The sequence below is a fragment of the Mus musculus genome, chromosome X (genome assembly GCF_000001635.26).
Source record: "Mus musculus strain C57BL/6J chromosome X, GRCm38.p6 C57BL/6J".
NCBI classification, from domain to species: Eukaryota; Metazoa; Chordata; class Mammalia; order Rodentia; family Muridae; genus Mus; species Mus musculus.
The window spans coordinates 6,507,732-6,528,257 of record NC_000086.7 but is presented as its reverse complement, the minus strand read 5'-3'; the positions used below and the strand labels follow the sequence as shown (position 1 = coordinate 6,528,257).

General features: G+C 37.9%; 1 protein-coding gene and 1 long non-coding RNA gene across 5 annotated transcripts in view; one reads left to right on the top strand and one right to left on the bottom strand.

The window, feature by feature from the left end:
- The window catches only part of Shroom4 (shroom family member 4), a 237,506-nt gene that overhangs the window by 109,197 nt on the left and 107,783 nt on the right, over window positions 1-20,526 (bottom strand). For all 4 annotated transcript variants that reach the window (XR_001782743.2, XM_006527549.4, NM_001040459.2 and 1 more), the window contains one exon: window positions 7,314-7,465. Coding sequence is in view for 3 of the 4 variants with exons in the window: in NM_001040459.2 (NP_001035549.1) it covers window positions 7,314-7,465 (152 nt within the window). In the remaining variant the exon portion in view is untranslated. Of the gene's footprint in view, window positions 1-7,313; window positions 7,466-20,526 lie in introns of those variants that run through there.
- Window positions 1-20,526, top strand: part of 5430428K19Rik (RIKEN cDNA 5430428K19 gene) — a 122,288-nt gene that overhangs the window by 46,406 nt on the left and 55,356 nt on the right. The gene's annotated exons all lie outside the window — the stretch shown is intronic.

Below are 20,526 nucleotides of genomic sequence, written 5' to 3'. Positions count from 1 at the left end.
TGGTTGGGGTTTTTACCTGCTCCACAGGAGTGAATTCATACCTGGTAACATATACATGGGTGAAATACATCTGGACATGGATGAAAACCTATGTCTAGTGAAGTCATAGGCCCTTTGGCAGAACACATGGATGTTATTTTTCTATATGTTAAACTGCCTTTTAAATATTTCTGTTTATGTCCACAGATTTGTACTGCTTCTAACCTTGGTCAGAGAAGCTTCTTATTATATGGATCATAGTTAATATAGAGACGCATTACTGTTGAAATGCTGGGAAACAGAATCTGTGTGTACTCAACCATAGACAGGAGAGCTACATCAGCAGTGTCTCTGCCCCCAAAGATTAGGAAACATTGCAAACGATGGGGCAGAAAACAATGTAAGAGCCAGAGGATGGGGAGATATGTTGGGAAATGCTGGCCTCTGGATACGATATGGCTGTTGCACAGATGAACTTAGAGCAGCTGTGGTAAGAAGTAGAAAATCGAGAATCATACAGTTGGTAATCAGAATGATATCCAAGATTCTTGGAAACTTCATTACCCTAGAAGTTCAAGTGTGAGCAGAGATGGTGATAAATCGCTCACTCTTCTTAACTGCCCTCTGAGCAAGGAAGGTCAGAGAGGTTTTCGGCAGGGGATGGATATAATTGGATCAGTATTCTGGACTCATCTTTGTACTAACACCTTAGCAGATAGATCTAAGACAACTAAGAGGATCATAAATAGTTCAAGAAGAGACAAGGAGGGACTGTACTGGAGTAGTCACAGAGAGAATAAAGAGTGCAGATTGTGGGACTGTCTAAAGGGTAAATAGAGCTCTCAGTGACAGACAACAATGACTAAAGAACTATTGTGTTTCTCACTTGAATGTCCAAGTAGATGGTGATGCTATCAACTACTACTGGGGATGGGGGTGGGTACGGGACTAGAGGATACCTGCAGATTTATACTCCCCACTGCAGGGATTCTGGTCATATGCTGCACCCTCCCTTGAACCAGCCTTTCATCAACAGGGTTCATATGCAGCTCAGAAAGTCAGAATTTGAATTTCCTGTTGGATTTTTCTGTGATGATTTGTATTGGTCTTCTGAATGTGTGAAATTGAATCTGAATAGAGACGAGGTAGTTACTGTAGGGTTGCATTTAGTTTTTCTCTACTGATTCTGGAGAATTGAACCTTGATGCCTCAAGGCAGTGTTTCACAAACTGTTGGCTTTTAATTTGGAAATGTGATTAAAATACGTAACTGGAATAACTCCCACTAACCAAGAGTTTTGATTCATTTAGACCCAATATAGCATCCAATAAAATGCATTTGTAACAACTTCCTACGTGATATTCACTAATGAGCACCAGTTCTAAAACATCTATCATATAATTAAAATCTCTCTAATGGATCTATGTATCTTCTTTAGAAAAATTGAAATAATAGTCACAAACTATATTCTCTGTTCAGTGACTGAGGAATCGTGGACAAGAAAGACTGTAGGTATCAAGGGTCAATGAGAGCAAGGACTACAACCATGTTCTTCATGTTTGAGTTTTCAAACTCAAGCAAAAGCCTGGCATTTAACAAATATTGATGGCTCAAATGCTTACAAGAACTAACTATGGTGCTGCATGCCTATAATACCAGGACCTTGGAGGCTGAGGCAGGATGATCATGAGTTCAAGACCAACCTGGGTAAGAGTTTGTTTCAAGAGGGCTGGGGAAGAGGTTGGCAAGGTCCATTGCACAATCAAGAGAGTAAGTTGTTAATACAGAAGGAAGTATTCCTTAAGACGAATACCCAAAACTATAAAATGTTTGTCCATCTAAAAGAACGATAGAATTTCTCAGTATGGCATCTTGAATTGTGATAGAAAAGATGACCACGAACTAGATGCAAAAGCACATCATACAAATGGGCACATAATCTGGAGGTTGACTGATAACACTTACAAGGAAAACAGAATAATAAAGGCTGATTTGAATTTCAAAATTAAAGAATATCCCAACAGAATAGGGGCGTAACTAAGCCAATGCATGTAAAAATACTGCTCATTCCATTATTTCTTGGTTTGTGGTTTGTTTTTTTGTTTTGTTTTGTTTTGTTTGTTTGTTTTTTGAGAAAGGGTCTCATGTTGCTTAGGCTGTTCTTGACTTCATTATGTATCTAAGGCTATCCCTGAACTTCTAATTCTCCTGTCTCTTCTTCCCAAGTCCCACAACCACAAGTACTGGGATTACGGAAATATGCTAATGTGGCACATGTGGTAAAACAAAACAAAACAAATAAAAACAACAACAACACAACAACAACAAAAAATCCCAAATCATCATCAACAACAACAAAAACCTATCACTATAATATACCCATTATTTTTCTTTCATTCCTTTGCCCTCCAGGCTTATTTTGTTTGCTTGTTTGTTTGTTTATTGATTTTTGCTACTGGGCACTGAGTCAAGGGCCTTGTGCTTAAGTAGGCACTCTACCACTAAGCTTTTCTTTGTTATGCTTTATGGTACTGGGAATGGAAAACTGAACCTGGGGCTTCACATATGGCAGGCAAGTGCTCTACCACAGAGCTGTATCATCAGCTATGTAACTACCATTTTATGCAATGTCTTTGGGCTATTCAGATAATCAAAATTATTAGTGTACATTTTCAGTGGAAATTTTGTTTTGAAAAGTCATCCACATATGTCCTTTATATGACATGCATATTTCTTTTTAAGGGTTCTGAGTTGGAGGTCTTTCTTTCTGTAGCTTTTAACTGGTTATTGAGGTCTAGTGTTATCTTTAAATTAAATTTGTTTTTCTTTGACTTTGCCTTTAAACTGATTCCAACACCTTACAGTTTGCTCATTAGAGTTAAATAAAGTGCAGCATATGTTCATTTCTAAGTCTGTATGAGTCAAGATTTTACCTTTTTCCAAAAACTCTATTTTGGCACTTAAACTATTATCCTATGGTTCTAAATTATATTTCATAGACTCATATTTATGCACTTTATGTACCAAAACTCAATAATTAGAGGATCCTGTGTGGGGGCAGTGCAGTGGGTTCTAGTATCAAAATAATGCTAGCTTTAAAAGCAACCTGAATAATTCTACAACACTTTCAGATTGATAACACTGTAATAGAGTTTAGGCTATTGCAAAAACTTTGAAGGTATTCAAAGTATGTGAACCCAAATTACTTTTGAGAATTTCTGTTTGGGTATTAGTGTCATTTTCTACATTTCTGTTGTTTCAGGTCCTTTTATTATACAGCTTCTCAATAATTCTGGCATTTAAAACTGAAGTAGATATGTTAAATTTCTCTGTGATTTCAAGATTTCTTAAAATATAGTCAATGTAATCTGTAGTTAATTCCAGAAACTATTTCTAGGATGTTATTTATCACTTATTTAAATTTTATTCATGATTCATCTTTGTTTACTTGATTAAATTTGATAGAGGTTTATCTATTGAATCCATCTCCCAAGTTCCCAAAATCAAGCCCTTGGCATCAATATTATAATAGATCCTTAGATATGTAATTGTATTCTTCATTTTTAATAAAATATCTGTTATAAATTCACTTCTGAATACTAATCTTGAAGTTTGACAAGTCATGCTTCCACCTTGATTATTTTTATTAGTTTGCTATTTTTCTCTGATCTGATATTTGCATGCAAATGTGTTCTCATGTATTAAATTTGTTTAAAGATTTTTGTTTAAAATTGTAAACTTTGTACATTATTATCAGAAACAAACCCAATGTTACTTCTGCTAAAAATTTGCATATATTTTCTCTGCAGCATAGCATATAATCATAGATTAGATGTTCCAAAAATACTGGAAAATAATAAACTATCTATAAAATATTTATAAATTGTATTAACTAGAATGAATGACATGTTTTTCAATTCTTCCAAGTGTTTCCAGTTTGGTATTCTTTGTTTTCTAACTTAAGTTATATCAATGTCTTCAATACAGATATTTTCATAATTGTTCTTTATACAGTGCTAACATAGTTTACTTCATATATTTAAATATCATGATTTTTAGTTCAAACTGATCACTTAGTCACAGAGTCCTAGCCCTAGCTGAGGAGCTGGCAGTACTCAATAGCTGCGAGGAGAGTAAAAGGTAGATTCTTTAAAGAGTGTGTCCCCTGGTAGATGAAAACGGTCTAGTAGATGACCACACAGTCAGGAGTATATACACAGCATTAATTGGATTGGTAATTATTTTAAAAATCCATGAAGGTACAAAGTTGGGTGGATATAGAACTGGGATACTAGATCTGAGAATAGATAGGGAGGAAAATGAGTATGACCAAAATACATTGCATAAAATTTTTAAATAACAAAATATTCAAATCGGCTTATGACTATGATGTCTTTAATGTGGTTAAATAGTCTATCCATATAAAATAAATCTTTTGAAAACAGCACGGCATTATGGTTCTTATTTTTTATTTTTGTCAAGTAGAGAAGTGGCCTGCTAAGATGCCTTTTCAGAGCATGGAGTGATTGGAAATAGATGAAACTGAATGCTGAGAAGCCAGTGGGTAGGCGCTCAAAATAGTACAGGTGAGAAACCAGGAGTGATTGGATTAAGACAAAACAAGAGAGGTTTAGAGCACGTTAGACATGTCATGGCGTGAAATTACTTACATTGGAGGAAGGTGAGACAAGAGGAGGCTCAGAGATAGATGCTTGCCTAGCATATACAAGGCCCTGCACTTACATACATGTGCACATGATTGATTGACTGATATGGATAGATAGGTAGATAGATAGATAGATAGATAGATAGATAGATAGATAGATAGATACAAGTTGGATTGGGTTTTCAAAGTAAGCCATTTTCTAAAGTCTTTTTGAATGGTCATGAATTTCAAAGGACTTAAGGCAAGACCTGAAGCCCAGCATTGTCAGTGATTTACTTAAACCATGTGTTACTCAAGTCTAAGTCAATAAGATGGACACTTATAAAGTATAAGCACATCGCACTTCTGTTATGCCCTAATTTATGAAGAACAGAGACCTCTTTTATAAACTGGAGGGGAAACTGTGACTAAAAAATTAGTAACTATAGCTTCCTACACCCTGCCCACAGCAGGTCAGAAGGGAAAGTTAAGTTTTCCACAAGAGGGCAGCACCACTTCATAAATTATGCATTGAATGCCTCAAGCAGAAAGGGCTGAAGTGGAGGTGCTGAAAAGGTAGAAAGGAAGGTAGGTACTGCAAGCCATCGTGCCTTTCATATCATGAAAACCAAAGGCCCCTGCTATCTCCAAGTTTATAACTATAGCCACTCCTAAGTGAGGCTCTGTAGTGGCAGCTAGTGCCAGTAGAGAGAATGAAGACAAGGTGAGCAGTTAAAACCCTGCATCTTCACATTCATCTGTGGGAGTAAACTCAAACGTCTCTGATGGTATTCACACTCCACTAGTGCATTTGCCTGTCTACAACCAGCATCTCACCAAGCGCCATGTTTTCTGCTCAGATATTGGCTGCCCCTAATTGTTTACCCAGCAAATCAAATTCTATAGACTAGGGTATAGTGTACATTGCAGTTCTGATACATCCCCACTAACAGTGTTTGCCTACCCCAATTATGCTCTACTTCAGTACCTCAGAGAAGAGAACTGAAATTCCCTGATAGAGCATTATGTGTCTACGGCCAAACCACCTTGATCTCAGAAGCTAAGCACATTCAGATCTGGTTAGGACTTGGGAGGGAAAATCCACTATGTAAAAGGCATTTTGTATAAGTTATATCATTTAATCTTCACAATAATAACACTATGCAAGGAACCCTAATTTCCATGTGATAGAACAAAGGAGTAACATCCATGAGTCTATCACATACTAAGGAAGAACCCTTATCAAGTGGTCCTTGTATGAAGTCTTAAAATATAAATTATAACCAACCTATCTATAGTGGAAAAGACTTGACTAGCAAGCATACTTAAGGCCTTGGATTCCATCCCTAGAATAGAAAAAAAAGGAACCATTCATACAAGATGGAATCAGTGAGAGTTGTAGCTATTATGCAGTATACAGCACTATTTACCATGATGCCTATATCTGGAAAGGCATGGCTTAATGTTAAGTAGCAGAAGATCATGCAGTAAACCAATGGGATGCTATATAATCCTTCCGGTGTATCCAATACTGTTACCTTTTCTCTTTTAGAAAAAGACTGGATAAATTGATTATTATATGTGATCAATAAAAGAATTGATGCTAGCTCTCCTTCTGGGTTTGTTGCTGGGGTGTTAGCAAGATAGGAAGCTTTTGTGGACAATATAGTGATATGTTAGGTTTGAAGCAGCATACTGTACTTGGAATGCTATATGTGCATTTCAGTGTAAATGTCCAAGATGAAATTGGTTATCTGGTCTGGGACAGAAGACACAGAATCATCCCCATATAAATACAAATTGAAAGAGGAGGAGCTGGTAAAAATTTCCATATAATCATTTCTATATTATGATGAAGTTAGAAAAGGTAGAATGGCCAAAAAGACAATGTTTAAAGGATGGTCAAAGGAATGGTTTAGTAATGAAGGGGTCCAGTTAAAATAGGAACCACAAAAGTAGGAGTCAATGACATAAATAGACTATGATAAAAGTCAGGGTTTCATAAAAGAGTTTCATAATGTGGACCAACTATCAAATGTCCTTTTGATGTCATATATGATAAGGACTGAAAATAATATACTGGCTCTGACAATGAGGCAACATTTTGTGCCTTTGATAGCCATTACACTTGAATTACAGGTGCCAAATTCAGACCACAGGGATCCTAAAGTTAAGAGAAGGAAAAAAATGTATATGCAGGAAGGATAGACTCTGCTTTTTGTGACTCACTAAAAACAAAAGGAGGAAAACAGTAGTAGCCAGAGGGAGAAAGAAAGCTCATGGAAGGTAATTTACATTTTCCTCTAATAATAGATTATAAATAATTTATATCATCATAGATATACTCTAATAATCACTTTTTAATAATAACAATGATGTAGAAGCTTTGGTATGTATATAAGATAAAGACAGGAAAACGACCACTGAGAAGGGAAGCCTGAGCTCCAGGAGCCCAGAGTGGAAGTGCCTTGCATGTGTTGAGTCACTGAGTCCTCAGAAGAACAAATGAGTTCTGAAGAAGCATTTACATGAATGCATGCAATGAGTGTACAGCAGTGTCAAAATATGAACCAAAGGCCCTTTGTCCATTCTTCTTTAGTTGTCTGCACTATTCTGCACAGATGAAATACCTGTTTTCTTGATGATAATGATAGAGTACTTTTCAATGGCCTCTATGCCTGTGCCTTACCTCCTGACAATCAGCTTGAGGATCCTGAAGGAGCCTTTGATAAGGATGAGGGCCTCTTGGCGGGAGCCATACAATGGAGTGCCATTGATATTCACCAGCTCATCACCAGTCCGCATCTTCTGAGACAAGGCTGCCTTGCCTCCATCTTCAATCTGTGTTGCAGAGAAAAAAACAGGAAGCAGGTGGTGAGCTGACTTCTGCTCCATAATTTTACATCCTAACTTCTCCCAACCTTGTAGCCACAAGTAGGAATGGGGAATACTTTCATTTAGAAAGAAGAGATGAGGAGCTGATCACAGGTTCCTGAAGGCTCTTGAGGAAGGAGACGAGACAGAATTAAGGCAATTCCTCCCTAAAGAATGAACCTGGGAAGACAGTACTTCTGAAAAAGAAAGGGATGCTTAGAAGGAAGTCCTTAACCCCATTACAAAATGGGATACAGAGCTAAACAAAGAATTCTCAACTGAGGAATACCAAATGGCTGAGAAGTACCTGAAAAAATGTTCAACATCCTTAATCATCAGGCAAATGCAAATCAAAACAGCCCTGAGATTCTACCGCACACCAGTCAGAATGGCTAACATCAAAAATTCAGGTGACAGCAGATGCTGGTGAGGATGTAGAGAAAGAGGAACACTCCTCCATTGCTGGTGGGATTGCAAGCTGGTACAACCACTCTGAAAATCACTTGTACAACCACTCAGACGGTTCCTCAGAAAATTGGACATAATAAAATCAGAAGATCCAGCAATACCTCTCCTGGGCATATACCCAGAAGAAATTCCAACTGACAATAAGAACACATGCTCCACTATGTTCATAGCAGCCTTATTTATAATAGCCAGAAGCTGGAAAGAACCCAGATGTCCCTCAACACAGAGGAATGGATACAGAAAATGTGGTACATTTACACAATGGAGTACTACTCAGCTATTTAAAACAATGAATTTATGAAATTCTTGGACAAATGGATGTATCTGGAGGATATCATCCTTAGTGAGGTAACCCAATCACAAAAGAAATCACTAGATATGTACTCACTGATAAGTGGATATTAGCCCAGGAACTTAGAATACCCAAGATACAATTTGCAAAACACAAGAAAATCAAGAAGAGGGAAGACCAATGGGTGGACACTTCGTTCCTCCTTAGAATAAGGAACAAAATACCCATGAAAGAAAGGAGTTACAGATACAAAGTTTGGAGCGAAGACGAAAGGATGGACTATCCAGAGACTACTCCACCCAGGGATCCATCCCATAATCAGCCACCAAACCCAGACACTATTGCATATGCCAGCAAGATTTTGATGAAGGGACTCTGGTATAGTTGTCTCGTGTGAGGCTATGCTAGTGCCTGCCAACTACAGAAGTGGATGCTCACAGACATCTATAAGATGGAACACAGGGCCCCCAAAGGAGAAGCTAGAGAAAGCACCCAAGGAGCTGAATGGGTCTGCAACCCTATAGGTGGAACAACAATATGAACTAACCTGTACCTCCAGAGCTTGTGTCTCTAGCTGTGTATGTAGCAGAAGATGGCCTAGTCAGCCATCACTGGGAAGAGAGGCCCCTTGGTATTGCAAACTTTATGTGCCCCAGTACAGGAGAATGCCAGGGCCAAGAAGTGGGAGTGGGTGGGTAGGGGAGCAGGACGCAGGGAGGGTATAGGGAACTTTTGGCATAGCATTTGAAATTTGAAATGTATATAAAGAAAATATCTAATAAAAAAAAAGGAAGTCCATATGGCAGCTAAAGCAGCCCCATGGCATTGCAAACTGTGCACACAAATCAGAGCTCCATCAAACGTCGGCAAATCTTTTCCTACCTTTACACAGGCTTTGAAATCTGACAAACTTGTGTTTGAATTCTGGCTCTACTACTTTCTAGCTGTGAGATCCTGAGAAGGTTACCTAACACTGGTGGCATCAAATTTCCTTGTATGCATACTGTAGAGAGCAAAAGCACCCACCTCGCCTGATTGTTTCATCACCCGTTTGAGGGCTCTGGGTTCTTTTTTTTTTTTTTTTTTTTTTCCATTTTATCCTTTTATTTTTTTTCCCATTTTTTATTAGGTATTTAGCTCATTTACATTTCCAATGCTATACCAAAAGTCCCCCATAGGTTCTTAACTCAGTATGACTTCTGATTATTATAACAAGGAGGTTGGTGCTGAAAACCTGAATGATGGCTTCCAGCTCAAAATTCTGTAATCAGCATCCCTAATTTTAAACATATGAAGTAAGTACAAAGTATATTATCTTCATCTCTTCAACACATTCCTAGCATACTACTTGCCAATGGGCATTCTGCAAAAGCTAGGAATGTGTTTACTAATCTAGCACAATGTAAACATTCCCTTCGAGCAGGGTAATCTTGGCAGAAGACGTTTTCAGGCTGGGGAACTCTGGAAAAAACAAAACTAGGAGGAAGAGCCACTAGGATAGGCAAAGCAAAGCAGGGCCCTGAAGACCTGGCTTTCTAGTGAATTTTGTACATAATGTTCTACTTAGCACAGAAGTGGGTTCCACCTGTTAGAGTATTAATTCCATCTAGAGTAATGGGGACATCTCATCCATCGTTAACCTATTCCCCAAGCACTTAATGTACTTTAGTATGCACAGAACAATAAACACACTAAGTGGCAGAGATACACAAATTAAAAAAGCTCTCAGCTCCCAGCCCCAGAAGGGAATTATTGTCTAAAGTTTATATGCCCACTGAGAGATCTGGTTAAATAAAAATCCAGCCCACCCGCATTAAGTGTTCTAGGGAATATGGGAAGTAAGAATGATTAAATGATAGAACTCTTAGGGGATAGAAGTCTCTAAGTGAGATCACTAGGGGCTGACTTTTACCGTGGCTATGTTTATACTTCTTTCCTTTTAACCTTTTCCCTCAGTCTTTTATCACAGCCTCTGAACCTGTGCCCACACCAGTTAGAATACTGCTTTAGGTTGCTCAGCTTTTGAGAACTGTCAGTTAGGAAGGATCTTTTGAGTTGAAAGAAAAAATATATTAATTCAGGATTTTTAAAGCCCTATTAAATAAATTGAAATTCTGGGTAAATTGCAGATTTATTAAATATATTGCTGCTAATCCAACATTCTTTAAAAAAAATGAACCTCTGAGAAATTAAAGGCTAGCCAATTGAAATGCCCACGCACACGCACGCGCGCGCACACAGACACACACACACACTTTTCCAATACATGGACAACCATTCAATATAAAACAACCTAATAATGGCAAATAGGGAACAACTCTTAGCAAATTAATTGGGATTACATCGTTGTTCCCTTGTTATTAGCATTATTGCTTCATAGACACTACTGTCTGCCTTAAAAAAGTACCTACTAAGCCACATACAATGACACATACTAGTGAAGGGAAGGCAAAAGAATTGGGAGTTCAAGGTCAGTCTTGGCAATCTGAAACTCTGTTTCAAAAGATCCGAGATCAACAACAACAAAGAACTGGCAGGGGAAATTGAAGGAAAGTACTGTAGTTGCCGGTTCAGAAAATTGGTTTGAATGACTCATTCTTCTGGCTTGCATGAGAGGCATGCTTTAGGCTTTTTGTCAGTTAAAAAATAACCATAAACAGGACTAACTAATGAATGCTAATAGGTTTTCTCCACTGATGCACATTAGTCTTAATTTACTGTACACATTTCGTATTCATACAACTCAATTATCCATATTACTGCTACTCATAAAAAGCTGTCTCTTCCATGTATATTGATGTTAAGTAGAACCTCTTGTTAAGTATTCAGTTATAGCAACAAGATATCTGGTTTTTCCAGGCCACAAGATAAAAAAACCTTTTAACCTAAAATGCTTAATTAATGCTGCAGTTAAACCTTCCCTATTGCTATGTCAGCTGCCACTATCTGCACTTAGGTAGAGACTATTTCTTTTTGAACTATGCTTGTAGGCCACTTGTTTGCCCCTTTCTGCATTCCACATCTCTTTTCACTCACCAGCAGAATATTCCTCACAATAGATATGTTCAATACAATTCTGAGGATGCTTGGATAAGAAACAAGTGATCTGTGTGTGTGTGTGTGTGTGTGTGTGTGTGTGTGTGTGTGTGTGTGTGATACACCAGATCCCAGGTGTATGAGGATGCTTGGATAAGAAACAAGTGATCTGTGTGTGTGTGTGTGTGTGTGTGTGTGTGTGTGTGTGTGTGTGTGTATGTGATACACCAGATCCCAGGTGTATCCAGATTAGGAAATAAGGTTCCATTTAATTGAAGAGCCACTAAAGTATTCCTCAAACTAGTCACTTTGTAGAGGCAGGCTATTTGTTGGGCTGTGTAACTGACTCCTTATCCATCAGAACTTTTGTGGGTTTTTTTTTCTTTTTGCATTAATGCTCATCCCCTCTCTTCTATATTTCCCGCCTGTTCCATGTCTGGATTCTTCTATCCCTCTGACAGCTAGACTTCCAGGTCAGTAGCTAGAACACAGTATTTTTTTATGGACTATGTTCTTACTAAGGAAAAAGTAAGAGAAAGAATGAAGAATAACAAAGATGAAGACTAGAGAGGAAATTAAGCAACACAGAAGAAAAATTAATCAAAGTGGATGAGAAAATAGACAGTATATATCAAAGAATCAGCAAGAAAATTGATATTAAAGTAGGAAAAAATAGAAACATTGGAAATGAAAAGCTCAAGCAACTAAATGGGCTCAACCAAGCAGAAGAGAGAGTAATAAAGTACAAGGTCAAGGAAATACTACAGCCAAGCAACAAACTAGACAAATCCAGATAAAAGTGATCACAACAACCCAGAAATCCAGGACAAGAGCAAAAGATCAAGCCTAAGAACCCATGGAACTTCTGTGGAAGCCTCTTATGAGGAGGACCTCTATACTATCCACAGGTACTATTCAAGCTGCCAAAAGGGTAGGTCAGTGAATTCCTACCCATGTAAAGCCCATGAACCACAACAATGACCAATATGGCAAGATGTCCTCAATAGTGCAGCAACAGCACTTACATTTTGGGGATAATCAGCAACTGTTTAATTGGACTTAAGGTCTGCTCAACGAGAGAGAATCCATGCCTGGCATTGTAAACTTAAAACTAGCGAGGTTATGGACCATAGAGAATTTACTACTGCCAACTTGCTAACCCAGTATAATTTCTAACTCTATTATAAATGTGTGTGTGTGTGTGTGTGTGTGTGTGTGTGTGTGTGTGTGTGTGTGTGTAGATCTCACCCATCATTAATGAAGCTTTTTCTTTTATTTGGCAGTAGGTAGAAACTCTTATAGAAACCCACAACTGGTCAAATACAAAGAACAACTGACTGTGTGGTGCTCATCCCAAACTGACACATCTAAAACACAGAGAACATTACAGATGTGTGAAAAAGAAAGATCTTAAGAGCCAAGGGATGAGACAATGTCTTTTAAGCATGATAGGGAAGCTGCACCCATAAAATCTCAACAATAAAGTTACATACACAAGACTTGCTTATAACAACACCAGTAGACCTGCCAACTCAGACGGGGAGAAAGCTCACAAGCCCTTGTCCATAGATGAAGAGCTATAGGAAATAAATGACTCCAGAGAAAGGGAGAACCAGTGCTCTTGTGGGGTGAGCTTCCTGATAGGTCATCCAACCCTTCCAGATAGGTTATCCAATCCTTAGCAGTCAGCTAGAAACTAAAGACTCAGCAGAGAAAGAGACAGAGACGGAGAGAAGGGGGAGGGGAGAGAATGGATAAACAGAATGGATCTAGATAATATTTGTGTATATATGTAACTAAAATAATTAGAGAAGATTTCAATAATTTGAGAGGGAGTAGGGGAACGTGAGAGGGGTGGGAAGAGAGGTATGAAAATGGTGTAAAAACAATACTCAGGTATGAAATTCTCAAAAACAAATTTAAAAATCTCCTAAAAACTGGAAGGCAAATAAGCAATAGTAAAAGCTACATTGGGGGAAATGCTTACTCTCCAAGAAAAGCAGAACTAGCATAATAGTGTCAGAACTCTTGTTAGTAACAAAAGCACAAGAGCATGAAATGATTGACAACTAAGATTGTTATATCCAGCAAATTTATCACTCAAAACTGATAGAAAATAAGGACACTGAGAAACAATACTAAGGCAAGGTTGTTCATGACAACCAAGGTAGTATTGCAAAAGATACCAAAAGAAATACTAAATATGGGAGAAAAATGTCTCATTCAAAATAGGATAGGAAAGACATGAACAAAAAAAGAAACGTAGCAAGAGATCTATCACATCTAATACAGTAAATCAGAAACCCCTAATACTAATGCATGAGAAAGTAAAGGAAAAAGCAATAATCCAGACAACCAGAAATGCAATCATTAAAATAATAGAAATCCACAATCATCTCCCAGTAATATCCTTAATTATAAATGCTCTTAACTCACTATCAAGGAGACACAGGCAGGTTCTCTGGACTTAAAAACAAAACTAAAAAAATCTAGATGGAACTAGCTCTTGCCTGTAAGAGAAACATCAGGATCAAAGATGCCTACTGACTGAGACTCAAAGGATGGAAGTCAATCTATCAAGTAAGTAGAAGCTGAAATAAGCTGGCACAGCTATTGGACTATTTGATAAGGTAAACTCTAAACCAAAATTAGAAGAGATAAAGACTATTACATATTAATAAAGGGAACAACAGCTTATTAAGATGTAGCTATTGTAAATAATGTTTCATTGTTAAAAGCCAATGAACATAAAAGATGATAAGTCCTGAAAATAGTACAGTTTCAAAACCTCACTCTTACACAAAAATCGCCCACAAAAATCATCCACAAAAATGAAGAAACTTCAGAATTAAACTACACCATAAATCAAACAGGCCTACCAAATATCTATAGAATATCTCAACCAACAAAACCACAATACACATACTTCTCAGAAGTTCTTGGAATGTTCTCTAAAATATACCATTCTAGCACAAAACCAGATTTATTAAGATTTATGGTTTTAATTATGTTATGTGAATGTGTGTATATGTGAGAGCCCAACGGAGCCAGAGTATTAGGCAGTTGTGCCATGTTTAAATGTAGGTGCTAAAAATCAAACCCCACTTCCCTGCAAAAGTAGTACAAACTCTTAACTACCTGAGCCATGTCTCCAGCCCCCAAACAAGTCTTTAAAAGGTCAAGGAGCTGAAGGGGTCTGCAACCCTATAGGTGGAACAACAATATAAACTAACCAGTACCCCCAGAGCTCATGTCTCTGGCTGCATATGTAGCAGAAGATGGCCTAGTCATCCATCATTGGGAAGAGAGGCCCCTAGGTCTTGCAAACTTTATATGCCTCAGTACAGGGGAAAGCCAGGGCCAAGAAGTGGGAGTGGGTGGGTAGGGGAGCAGGGCACGGGGAGGGTATAGGGAACTTTTGGGATAGCATTTGAAATGTAAATAAAGAAAATATCTAATAAAAAAAAAGAAATCAAGATTACTCCCTGGATTATCAGAGCATGTTTAAATAAAAGAACTCAACAACACCAGATGCTACAGAATCTACATACATACTTGGAGATTGAGCAGTATACTACTGAATAACCAATGAGCCATTCAAAAGTCAGGGAGGAAAAATTTAAATTCCTATCATAAATGGAAACACACTTGGCTATATGTGTATTTATATGAAATGTGTATAGCTAGGAGCACTTTTATTTTATTAAGTCAAGATATAATTCACATAAATATCCTGATGATGCAAATCAGGATTTTAGAAAAATAAGCATAAGGCAAACACCTTAGAGCAGTAGGTTGTAAGAAATAACAACAATCAGGACAGAAATTAATGACATTGAGACTAAAGGAACAATCCATCCCATCAATGTTGCGCAGTGATTATGTGGGGCCCAGTGATTATGTGGGGGAGTGTTGATGAAGCACTATGACTAAGGGGACATAGAGGAGAGCTTATCTGTGGGTTAGAGTTCTCGATGGAGGCATAAAGTCATGGCAGCAGGAACACGATATGGCTCCTATCTTGACACATAAGCTTGAAACAGAGAGATTGAACTGGAAATGGCACAAATATTTAAATTCTCAAACTTGTCTCCCAATGGCCTGCCACTTCCAGCAAGGCCACACCTGTATACTATACCAACTGCCATCAATTTCAAACAGGTATTCAAATCCCCAAGCCGATGGAGGGCATTTCACATTCAAATCACAAGTTGGTTTCTTATTAATTAATTATTAAATTAATTAACAAGTAAGACTGATTAACCCCTTAAGCCAAACTAACAAAATACAGATAATATACACATTAATAAAATAAGATATGAATGGGAATGTTACAAAAGATTCCATGGAAAACCACAGGATTATTAGGGAATGCTTTGAAAAGCTTTATTTGAAAAGTTAGGAAACCTAGAAAATAAGGATTTTCCTGGACATATTTAGCCAACCAAAATTAAGTCAAAACTATATAAATAGCTTATGCAAATCTCTAACAAACAATGAGATTAAATCAACCATAAAACTCTCCCCACAAATAAAAGCTTTGGCTGCCTAATTTTATCAAATCTTTAACGAAGAGCTAACACCAATCTGTTCCACAATATAGAATGTGAAAGGATACTACCAACAAAACTATACATCAATCTCACTAATGATCATAGATGCTAAACTTCTTACAAAGTTTATATAAGAAAAGAGAAGAATATCTGATGCGTTGTGAATTTAAAGTTTTGGGCAATTGTTGGTATCAATACACATCACAAAACTCAGTGTAAATGACCATTTATATAGTCATTCAGGGTTATTTATAACTTGGCCAGTAGAAAATAGCCATGTAGCTGAAAATTGAAAAGAAAGGTATACAAACAAAAGCCAGGTAGTTTCTACAATGCTAGAATGAGCTGATTGACCTTGGAATAGTGATTTTTCCCTCTTTGTAAATTCCCTTACCTTATTGATAAACTATGGGGGCCTGACTAGTTGATCAATTTGGATATGACATCTCTAAGACAGATCTAACATTTACCGATGTGATAGTTTGAATGGCAATGACAATGGCCTTCATGGCCTCATATATTTGAATGATTGGTTCCCGGTTGGTAGAATTGCTTTGGGAAGGATTAGGAGGAGGGGAGGCCTTGGAGGTGTGATAATGGAGGTGGACTTTGAAGCTTCGAAAATCTCCTACCTTTCTCCCTCTGTCTGTTTCTGTCTTTCTCTCTGTCTCTCTCCCTCCCTCTTGCTTGTGGATAGGTTGTAAATTCTCACTTATTGCTCCAGTCCCATGCCTCCCTGCCTGTTGCCATGTTCCCCTGTGTAATGGTCATAGACTTTAACCTTCTGCAACCTTGAGCCCCTAAATTAAATGTTTTCTTTTGTAAGTTGCCTTCTCATGGTGTTTTGTCACAGCAATTAAAAAAAAAAAGTAACTAAGACAGTGGCCTGTGTAAAGTTATCAAGGGCAGGTAAAATACCTCTGCTAACACCCTCTTGGCTTCTGTTCTCATTGCACTTTGGCTTTAGCAGTTGTCTACTCAACCAAAACTGATTTGCATCCATCTCTCGGTTCTCTTCGGTTTTCATCCTCTGTTTTGGAGTAGTCTTCCAACGTTGGAATGGTTAATAAGGCACAGTGGGGACAATGGAAAAAAAAAAGATCCCAGAAACCTCACTCTTTTTGCTAATGAGCAGGTGATTTGGAAATATTTAGAAAAATTCTTTGAAAGTTGACAACAAAGTGGTAATTCAGCCCCTTCAGAGAGAAAAGGCAGAGGAAAATGGGTTTAGCAGGACTTGCTGAATTTTAGATAAATATGAATTTTAGTTAAATATGAACAGATATTTAGTTAAATATGAATTTTAGCTAAATATGAGCAAATATTTAGTTAAATATGAATTTTAGCTAAATATGAGTAGATATTTAGTTAAATATGAATTTTAGCTAAATATGAGTGGATATTTAGTTAAATATGAATTTTAGCTAAATATGAGCAGATATTTTAAAAGATATTAGATCTTTTAAAATAATTTTTAGAAGATAACAAAAGCCAAAGAAAGAAACAGATAGGTTAGGTTTATATTTTAAAACTTAATTCAGTAGGAAAAAAAAAATACCAGTTCTAATAATAGCCAACAGATGCTGAATGTTTTGACAATGGTATAAGAACATCATAAAAATATGAAGAAATATAAATATCCAATAAATACATGTAAAAATAATAAATATCTTTAGGCAGTAGGGAAACTCAAATCAAAATTAGATTTAGGGGCTGGCAAGATGGCTCAGCAGACAAAGGTGCATGCAGGCAAGCTTGACAACATAAGTTCAATCTCCAACAACATGGTGAGAGAGGAGAACTGACTCCTGAGAGTTATTCTCTGGTCTCTACATGTATACCCACACACAGATAAATAAATTTAAATGTTAAAGTTATATTAAGGCTCCATCTTATTCCAGTCAGAATGGGAATCATAAAAACAAACAAAACAAAACACCTAAACAAATTATAGATTTGGGGAAAGGGAACTTCTAACTAGAATCTAAGTTAGCCCAGCCAGTATGATGTTCTTCATAAGCTAAAAATAGAACTACCGAATTACCCAGTTATACCCTTCCTGGGAATAGATTCAAAAGAATCAAAGGCAGCAAACTACAGAGGTATCTGCATGCCCATGTTTGTTATACCACTATTTATAATAGTCAAGTTATAGAATCAGGAGCCATCTTGGGTCCCGGATCCTTCAGAGACTAGTCTGCGCAGGTGAGAGTGCAGACTACAGAAGCAACACAGCTTCTGGAACAGGCAGAAGCAACACAGCTTCTGGGATAGACCCCCGCTTCAGGCTCCAGACATCCGGGCACCTTCCCCACCAGAGAAGAGGTGTCACCCAGGAGAGATCTTTCAGAGCAGGTGAGGGAGCCATCTTGGGTCCCAGATCCTTCAGAGACCAGTCTGCACAGGTCAGCTAATGGACTAAGAAGGGTGAACAAGCGGACTGCAGAAGCAACACAGCTTCTGGAACAGGCAAAAGCGACACAGCTCTGGGAGAGACCCCGTTTCAGGCTCCAGACATCCGGTCACCTTCCCCTCCAGAGGAGAGGTGTCTGCCTGGGAGGGCTCTGACCACCAGAGCAGGTGAGAGAGCCATCTTGTGTCCAGTGTCCCTTGGAGACTAGTCTGTGCAGGTGAGCATGCAGACTGCAGAGGCAACACATCTTCTGGGACAGGCCCTGTTTCGGGCCTTCTTCTTCAGCCAGGAGGCAGGTCTGAACGGCAGGTATCAGTGCACCTTCCCTGCAAGAGGAGAGCTTGCCTGCAGAGAGTACTCTGACCACTGAAACTCAGGAGAGAGCCGGACTCCCAGGTCTACTGACAGAGGCTAACCGAATCACAGGAGAAACAAGCTCCAATCAGAGACAACTATAACAACTAACTCCAGAGATTACCAGATGGCGAAAGGCAAATGTAAGAATCTTACTAACAGAAACCAAGAGCACTTACCATCATCAGAACCCAGCACTCCCACCTCAGTCAGTCCTGGATGCCCCAACACACCCGAAAAGAAAGACTAGGATTTAAAATCATATCTCATGATGCTGGTAGAGAACATCAAGAAGGGCTTCAATAACTCACTTAAAAAATACAGAAGAACACTGCTAAAGAGGTAGAAGTCCTTAAAGAAATAAAGGAAAACACAAAAAACAGGTGATGGAACTGAACAAAACCTTCCAAGACCTAAAAAGGAAAGTAGAAACAATAAAGAAAATCCAAAATGAGACAACACTGGAGATAGAAGCCCTAGGAAAGAAATCTGGAACCATAGATGCAAGCATCAGCAACAAGAGATGGAAAAGAGAATCTCAGGTGCAGAAGATTCCATAGAGAACATGGGCACAACAATCAAAGAAAATGCAAAACCAAACTCAAAACATCCAGGAAATCCAGGACACAATGAGAAGACCAAATCTATGGATAATAGGAGTAGAGGAGAATGAAGATTTTCAACTCAAAGGACCAGCAAACATCTTCGACAAAATTATAGAAGAAAACTTCCCAAACTTAAAGAAAGAGATGCCCATGAATATACAAGAACCCTACAGAACTCCAAATAGACTGGACCAGAAAAGAAATTCCTCCTGACAAATAATAATCAGAACAACAAATGCACTAAATAAAGATAGAATATTAAAAGCAGTAAGGGAAAAAGGTCAAGTAACATATAAAGGTAGGCCTATCAGAATTACTCCAGACTTCTCACCAGACTATGAAAGCCAGAAGACCCTGGACAGATGTTATGCAGACCCTAAGAGAACACAAATGGAAGCCTAGGCTACTATACCCAGACAAACTCTCAATTACCATAGATGGAGAAACCAAAGTATTCTATGATAAAACCAAATTCACACAATATCTTTCCACGAATCCAGCCCTTCAAAGGATAAGACAAGGGAAAACACAAGCACAAGGACGAAACTACACCATAGAAAAAGCAAAAAGTAATCCTCCAACAAAATTAAAGAAGACACCCACAAGAACAGAAACCCAAATTTAACAACAAAAATAACAGGAAGCAAAAATTACTTTTCTATAACTTCTCTTAACATCAATGGACTCAATCCCCCACCCCCAAAAAGACATAGACTAATAGACTGGCTACACAAACAGGACCCAACATTAGCTGCTTACAGGAAACCCATCTCAGGGAAAAGGACACATACTTCCTCAGAGTGAAAGGCTGGAAAACAATTTTCCAAGCAAATTGTCCGAAGAAACAAGCTGGAGTAGCCATTCTAATATCGAATAAAATTTACTTCCAACCCAAAGTTATCAAAAAAGACAAGGAGGGGCACTTCATATTCATCAAAGGTAAAAGCTACCAAGAGGAACTCTCAATTCTGAATATCTATGCTCCAAATACAAGGGCAACCATATTCATTAAAGATACTTTAGTGAAGCTCAAAGCACACATTGCAACTCAAACAATAATATTGGGAAACTTCAAAACCCCACTCTCACCAATGGACAGATCCTGGAAACAGAAACTAAACAGAGACACATGGACACTAACCGAAGTTATGAAACCAATGGATTTAATAGATATCTACAGAACATTTTATCCTAAAACAAAAGGATATACCGTCTTCTCAGCACCACATGGTATCTCCTCCAAAATTGACCATATAACTGGTCAAAAAATAGGCATCCAGATACAAAAATATTGAAATTATCCCATG